The sequence below is a fragment of the Lipotes vexillifer genome, unplaced genomic scaffold (assembly GCF_000442215.2).
Source record: "Lipotes vexillifer unplaced genomic scaffold, Lipotes_vexillifer_v1.1 scaffold1594, whole genome shotgun sequence".
NCBI lineage: Eukaryota > Metazoa > Chordata > Mammalia > Artiodactyla > Lipotidae > Lipotes > Lipotes vexillifer.
In genome coordinates this window covers 577,185-585,382 of record NW_006788783.1, presented here as the reverse complement: position 1 = coordinate 585,382, position 8,198 = coordinate 577,185, and the positions used below count along the sequence as shown (strand labels likewise).

Here is an 8,198-nt window from a genome sequence, read left to right as displayed (position 1 = left end):
CTAGATGTAGGATTCCTTAGCGAATCGGAACTGATCAGCATCAAAGATGGGCTGACTACACCGCCGGGCCAGGAGGGGCTCCTTGTTCTTCTGTTGAGACTCAGACACAGTTCTCGGCCGATGCAGCTCAGGTCTCCTGGTGACAGTCACCTGTCCTGTCATGTCTGTAGAAGCACAGGCAGTCCTCTGCTTCCAGCTCTCAGTCCTGGACCACAGTCGGGGCCCGTCCAGTGGCTCCTGACTGCATATATTTCTTGAGTCCCCTCCGTGGTGGACAGGGAGAGGCGGTGGTAGCCGGGCGTCCAGGCTTAGCATCCTGGCCCTCATGCTGCCAACTGTTTGGCTCCCGTAGGTGGCGAGCTCCAAGGCCTGGTGCCGAATGGCCTCCTCGTAAGAGGGGGGCCTGCCAGGGCTCCTCTGATCCACCGGCTGGAACGCTTTCTCCACCGAGAGGGAGTGGGCCCCCGAGTTAAAGTCCACAGCTGTTTGGCCGTGGGTATCAGGCAAGTTTTCCTGGACGATTCGGCCGGCAAGCTGGCTTTCTTTTTTAAGACCTTTCTTTACTTGGTCTCTGGCGCAGCCATTGGATTTCACAGCCACAGCAGAGCTGCGGGTTTTGGTTAACACTTTTTGGTGAGAGGCAAAGGAGGATGACATGGAGTGTTTTTTTATTTCTCTGTAGGGCTTACTTTTCTCAGTCTTTGTGAAAGACTGATGTCTGGTGAAGAAAATTCTTTGGTGGCTGGAAGGGGAGGCCAGGCCTGGGCTGTCGGAGAGCACGTCCAGGCAGCCACTGGAGACGGCTTTGGGCGTCAGTGTGCACGCTGACACCAAACCCTGAGCTGGGCTCTGCAGCCTCGGCTCTCGCGGCCCCTGGGTTTTCCCTTCTGCTGCAGGAAACACCTCCTCTGGAAACGGATCCTCGGCTTCCTCACTTGCAAAACGAGGGGCCGCCTGGGCCGCGGTGAAGTCCTCCTCACTTCGTGTGAGTTTCGGGTTTGCTTTCCTGCCCTCAAGGCACTCCTGCGAGGATGCCGCCGTGCTGGGGTCCGAGTACCTCCTGTCTGGTTGCCCGAGGGAGCCTTTCAGTCTGGGCGCACTGCTGAGGACAGGCTCCCAAGGGTGCGGCGGGCCTCTGGGCTCCAGGCCGGCAGCCAGGTCCGAGGACCCTGGGGGCCACCTGCTCAGGGACCCCATGGCGCTGGGCTCCGCGTCGGGGTCGGGGTCGTTGCTGTCATAGGCCGAGTCGTTCTGCAGGGTCGACACGTCTGGGGGAAGTTAAGGGACGGTTGAGCTTTTGTTCAGTTACTTTTAGAAATAAACCTAAGTACCGTTCACCTACTTATTTCAAGTATGGCGCCAGGGAATTTGGTGATGCTAATTTGGGGCTTGGTATGAAAGAAACTGGCCGCAGTAAAATTCTGTTTCTTTCCATATCTACTATTTTGAGGTGGAGAAGATAAGTAGGAAAATGAAGCGAGAGACGGAGGAAATGAGAAAGGAGAGAAAACAGCATTCCACTGAAAATTTATTGATCTTAAATTTAAAACTGATCCTTTGGATGGCTCTTTTGACTGGATCCATCCCCATTTTAACAGACCCATATTCCACTGTGTGGAAACAGAAGTTTCTTATGCCAACTCTCTAGCTAAAAGTTACTTAGTTACTTAGTAAAATTAGCAGTTCTTCCTGATTTAGAAGAGGAAGGGGAAGGTTCCAGGCTGAAGCTGAATAAGTGTCTGGAGCCCGAGGAAACAGTGCAGGAAAACTCGAGAGAAAAGTTTCCGCGTTTAATGACTTCCCTACAGACTGGAGTCTACTCTGATTTGGTGATGTGTGAAGGTAACTTCTGCTTCAGATACCAGGGATGCTTTACATTACTGGTCTGGACTGGTAGCTGGCCATGAACTTGACGCCAGAGTCAGAATCAATTGAGAGCACCTTCCGCACCTGAACTGTCAGTGTGTTCCAGGGAGTCATCAGAGGCAATTCTGGAATGCCCTGGCATGTTCTCCCCAAATATTTCAAAGCAGTTATCGATGAGGAATTCCACCAGTGTCTTAACCTGTGAGGAAAAGTTAACAGGTTGTCAGCTTAACGAGACCTTTATTTATTTTTAAAGGAAAGGTGGTTAAGAATGGGGACATAGCGGGGGGTCAGCAGTTAGGGAGGTGCCAAAATGGTCATGAGAGATCTTTATGTGTCTGAAAGGAGCATCCGGAAAATTGGTAACAATCACCTATATGAAAATTATTTTTGAGACATGCATTTTTAATTTGTGAATTAAAAAAAATCTATTACATTAAAGTAACAAAAATTTTCATTTAAGGAGTTTCCCAAATTGGTAGCTGAACTGACAGAGTGTGATGCACGAAAGAGAGAAAAGTGAAAGGGCCTTTCCATCCTGGGACACAGTCATGTAAAGATGGGTATCGATTGTCCTCTGTCTCATAGGATGATAGAGGATACAGGCCCAGCTTTACTCAGTTTCATCCAATGTACACACCCAAGAGAATGGAACTAGGACCAAAGCATTTGCCTTTCATATTTTCACCGTGATCTTGACTGAGTCAGAGAAGTTCACGGGCATTTTATTGCTTGGCTTTTGCAAACAGACGATGAGTTTCTCAGAAATAGACAGAAACAAACCTTATCATTCAGGTCTCTCCGGGCTTCGAATGACAGGTTTTGCTCATTCTCCGGGCTCAGCACATTGGGCCCGATGCAGATGGCAAGATTGCTGGCATCCATCCTGTTGACCTCAGAGTTCTTGCTGATGACGTGGAGTACGGAGACCAGGTGCTTGAGCAGCAGGTGGTTGGGCTGTGGGAGCTTATCTGCAACCCTGGAACGGAGTTCGGGAAGGCTGGTTTTAGGGGAGGCTCATGGCCTGTCTAGCTTGAGGGTGGCAAGTTGAAAGTTTCTGCCTAACCCAGACTTCCTTTAAAATGAGGAAGGTTCATTTTCACAAGAGACATTGTGAAACGTTCATTCAGACACTTCCAGTGGCAACTGACACGGAATGAATCAGTTAACCACAAGATCTTGAAGCCCTAAAAAACTGGCCTTTATGATCAGGACACCAATAACATGGCCCTTTATTCTTTACATAGATCTTAAGTTACGAAATATTAAATCCTGCAGTAAAATACATAGTTTAATACATTTTGAAAATCATTTTGTTGAGTAACCATTTAGCCATGTAGAATGTCTTTCTGCTTCTAACACTGCAAGACTATTTTTTTTTAAAGAATACAATCATTTGCCTTTTTTTTTTTTTTTTTTTGCGGTACGCGGGCCTCTCACTGCTGTGGCCTCTCCCGCTGCAGAGCACAGGCTCCGGACGCGCAGGCTCAGCAGCCGTGGCTCACGGGCCCAGCCGCTCCACGGCACGCGGGATCCTCCCGGACCGGGGCATGAACCCGCGTCCCCTGCATCGGCAGGCGGACTCTCAACCACTGCGCCACCAGGGAAGCCCCATTTGCCTTTTTAAAAACTGTGCTCATCAAATGAAGATGACACATTTTTATACCATTCTGAGAAATCTTTATGGAGATTAAATCAGTTTATAAGAGCATGTTCATAAAAATTGTGACAGCAGCACTTAAATGGCAATATTGGCACTACTACTAATAAATTAGAGTTGTAAAGCTTCATAGCTTCAAAAAATGAAATGGTGTCTCTAACATAAAGATTGTTCATTTCTCATAAGAAGATATTGTTATGAAAGAGCTTTGTGTCTGTAAGCAGAAACTTATTGTGATAATCGTAGGGACAGACACACTAATGTCTTCAATTCAATAAATATTTCATTGAAAGTATTTAGCCATGTGAGACAATCATAATATATAGACAGACTTTCATAGGATTTGGCAAAAGCGCTGTTATTTTAACGTTAGTGTTTAAGATTTCCTAGTCTCTAACAGGTCACACTTCCATTTATATATGGAATTGTTTTTGCTGTGGTTGGAATTTGTTTTTATATAGTTTTCATTTTGGTTAATTATAAGAATATGAAATATGCTATGGAATTTTATGAACAAACAACCCCTTCCAGATTGTTTGCTATGCTTTAAGGGATGTTTTGTGGGAGAATAGTTGCTTTGCATGACATCAGTGTACAGGTTAAGGAGACCCCAGATTCCTACACCTGGCTGGTTACCCTGCTTTGAGGCTTTCATCTATGAGTTTGTTCCATACTTTCTTGAACTACTTATATTTTTAGACTCCCCATCTCTTGGGATTTGTGAGTACTGAAGTCCACTTTCTATCTTTTGAAGAGGTGCTTCCTTTCATTTGGCTAAAACTACTTTTAAAAAATTTCCAGGGTACCTCTAGATTTGTATTCTGGGAGTGGATGAACAATTCCACTCGAACTCCCTAAACATTGCAATATACGTAAACCACTCTGACAGTTATGTGCAGAATCAAAGGATGGAGACCGTGCGGGCCTGGCCTCCGGGGACGAGGCTGGCAACTTACTGCTTCAGGGCCTCGATCCTGTCCTCTTCACTGTGCTTCTCCAGGGCACCCATCCACTCCTCAAACAGGTCGCAGGACAGGAGCTTCAGTGGGATACTTCTGAGGAAGTCCTGGAGGGTGGGAGGGGACCATTCATGTTACACAACGTGCTGCCATCATTCTACCTCGTTTGTCAAATCTCAGGGACTCTGTGCTCATACACTACATAGGCTGCGCCCTTTCCTTCCTGCATTCATTAGTCTGGAGAAATCTCTCACCTGACTTGTCTCTCAGCAGCTTCCTAACAACAGGCGCAGTAAGGCCATCATCCAGGGGGCCACCAGACTTAGGGGAATGGATTCGGCCATGGGACAATCCAAGTGCTTTTCCTCAGAGAAATTTGGGGGGAATTTAATGCACCACTTTCTGTTGGAATCTGGGGTCACAGAAACAGAGATGCTTATACAAATAAATAAAGGCTTAACTAAAAAAATTAAACTCTAAGATCAGTTTCCTTTGCTTTGTAGGGTAAAGAGCCCTTATCTTATTTCCTGAGCGTCAATGTGTGAGAGCCCATCAGCAGGTCATTTGGCACCAATGCTGTGAACTCACCTTAAAGACCACCGCCAGGAGGTGCACGGGGAGACTTTTCAGATCCACCACGCCTCCGGAGTTGAGCTCTTCCTTAAGCTCTTTGCGGGCTTTCTCGTTGGCTGCTTTCCTGAATATTCCTTCAGTGGAAGGGCCTTTAAGGCATAGTATAGTGAGAATATCCTAAAGGAAAGGATAGAAATAGGAAGTGGTTACCCTTGGTTTGAAGACACGCTTCGCTGCTACTAACACAGGAAAAATCTATGTCTTGGTAGGAGAAAAAGAATTAAAATAGTGGACATGAACAGTATCTAACTTTACCTGTTATGAAACATCCTCTCCATAAAAGTTAGTTCTGCAGGATCCTAAGACAGTCTTAACAAGAGACTGTTAATGCCAGTTTTTCCTTTCAGTCTGGTTGCTATCAACTGTCTCCCTCGGCCCTGCCATTTTTCTGAGAGGAGGTAAATTGTGAAAGCTGGAATTTGCACATTCTAAAACTATTTCAGGCCTCTCTCCTTTCAAGTCATTCCATATAAACAATGGATTTCTGATCATCAACTCTATAAATCTCTGCCTCTTGATTTCTCAGAAGCTACACATTTTCAGCATTCTTCTCTCCATGAAGTTAGAAGGAGGGAGGGACCATCAACCTGAGCTCAGTGGCAAATACAGCTAATTTCTAGGATGTAAACAGCCAGGTGTTCTCCTGACTGCATTCCTAAGCGGGAACACCATTTCCAAACGTGGGAAAAAAGCTAAAGATTGGCCCCAACAAGTGTAGCATCGAGAATGTGCCGCTCAGATTTCCCGAGGACTTTTCACGGCTGGCGGAAAACGGAAGTAGGTTCACGCGTGAATGTGCACCTACCTGAATGGGTCTGGGGAGTGTGTCATTGTCACTGCAGATAGCTGACAAGGGCTGATCAAATAGGGATGACCTCAGTTCTGGCTCTGAAGCCCCAGAAAAATCTGATGAAGAAGAAAGCCTTCTCATGAGAAAGAGCCAGTTCAGCACCTTCTTTCTCTTCTTAATTTCTACAGCCAAGAAAACAAAGCAAAGAGAAATTAGATTAAAATATTGATAAGCGAGGATCCAGATAAGATGACAAATATTGTCATGTATGGTTTGCCGTGTGGGACAAATAATATTGAAAAACCGGAAAGCAAAGGGTGTGAATCTTAATCTACAAAAATCAACCTGAAAAACAACTACATTGTTACCAGGGCAGCCAGCCCCTAAACAGCAACACCAAGGTTCCTCAAAGACTCCACCTTTCCTGTTTTTACGCTTTACCAGCTGTTTGCTGCAGAAAATGAGCAAAACCTAACTAAGCAGATCATAAACAACCATCTTAACATATTGACCTTAATAACCACGGTGGATATTTCTGATGTGAAATAGATTATTTTAATTTCTTCCTTTGACTAGTGAAGAAAATGAAACTTATAGGAAGAGGAAGTGACTTGCTCAAGACCATTTTGAAGGCTCCACGCTGGGCGGGCCATTAAGCAAACCTCTGTGGCCATGCTAACACTCACCACTAGGGGGAGCTACACCACACAATCTGTCTACAGTCACCTGCAGGGTTTTCCCAGTGGATGCTTTAGGGAAGGGCGGGCACAAATTGCTGCAGGAAGGTTTGAACCTAGACCTTGCCAAGATATTTTATCCTTGCAAAAGCCTGAAGACGTGTGCAATGGGTATAACGTCTAACAAGTTTCCTTCTTTCTGTTTTCTCTCTCCTTCCTTCTCCTTTTTTTTCTAATTATAAAAGCTACATATTCTAAATGCACTGGCATATGTTTCTATACTTTTTATACCATCAAGTGGAGGAAGATGGATAGAGAACTGGCTTGTCCTCATAGTTCAGGAGAACTGGGTCAGGGTTACTTTATAATGCAATGAATTGTGGGAGAAATTGAGTGAATGGTGGATTCTTTGGGATTGGAGATTAGTAACAATTGCTTCATGTGCTCTTAGAATCATTCTCCGTTAGAGGAGGGCGACAATGGTACAGGCAACTGTGTGTCTTTCACATGTATGCACATTTTAATTGTCAAAACATAAATGCCAGGAGACCTGTAACTCCATTAAAACCCCTCTGGAGAGCTGGGGGGTTGGCTTAGGGAAGATCTTTTCTATCAGAGCGCTGGCTCTCTAGTGAGCTGGAGCCCTCCTGCCATGCAAGTGTTAATGTTCTGTGGTCTTTAAAAGAACACTTTGAAAAAAAAATTCCTAGTAAAGCACTGTGGTTTGGCAAACTAAGAACTTCTACGTAAAAGATCAGTATGTTTTCAAAACTCACCAATTAGCTGGCAAAGACTATTTTCGCTCTCACATGATGCCAACAGAGGATATTCCTTGATGTCACCCTAAAAATAGATTTGTTTTAGTTTAAAATAATGACTGAAGAAATCTGCCCAGTCTTTCCCCACAAAGTACATTCAACATTTTATTCATATCAAAAACTAGTCAAGCGTCCGTTAATTTTTTCTATCTTCCAGAATCAATGTTAATGTCCTGCTTATCATGATAGAAGATCTCAATTAATATTAGTCTTTAATTTTCTACACTTATTATGTTGATTTTCTATCCTGATAACTAAACAATACAAATGATATTCAATTAAAAAAGTTTTCCATCTCACAGTGCAGATAAAAAGTTTTAAACATTGCTTTCTTACCTCTGATCGACATTCAGTTAATGTCTCCATATTACTGGCATTTAGTGTTTTTGACTAAAAGAGAAAACACTAAATTAGGTAAACCTCTTTGACTCTTGCCATGAGAAAACATGAATTAATAAATGTAAGAAGGGCGCATACAGCATGGCAGCTGCTTGTCAACTTCATTAGAGTTTGGGCTGACTGTCCAGCGATGAGCTTTGCTCCTGTGTGGCCTTGGCTCTGTATACAAGAAATCATATGGGAAGAAGTTAGGAGGGATACATGTAATGCACTGGCCAATTTCAGTGCCACTCTGATTAAACACAAAGTTTGAAACTACTGGCTAGAAAATTTTTCATTTAAAGTCAGTTATACACCATTGTAAAGCAATTGTACTCCAATAAAGATGTTAAAAAAAAATAAAGTTAGTTGTATGTTACCAGATGTCTTAGGCTATTAAACACAACATCTGGACAC

At 44.2% G+C, this 8,198-nt stretch overlaps 1 protein-coding gene across 1 annotated transcript; it reads right to left on the bottom strand.

Moving 5' to 3' along the window:
- TAGAP (T cell activation RhoGTPase activating protein) lies at positions 1-7,907 on the bottom strand. The gene is made up of 9 exons (XM_007461767.1): positions 7,881-7,907; positions 7,740-7,793; positions 7,362-7,428; positions 5,924-6,090; positions 5,074-5,235; positions 4,483-4,592; positions 2,650-2,845; positions 1,951-2,065; positions 1-1,268 (listed from the first exon to the last, which is right to left on the bottom strand). The coding sequence occupies exons 1-9, from the start codon at positions 7,905-7,907 to the stop codon at positions 1-3; spliced, it is 2,166 nt and encodes a 721-aa protein (XP_007461829.1).
- Positions 7,908-8,198: the final 291 nt, after the last annotated feature.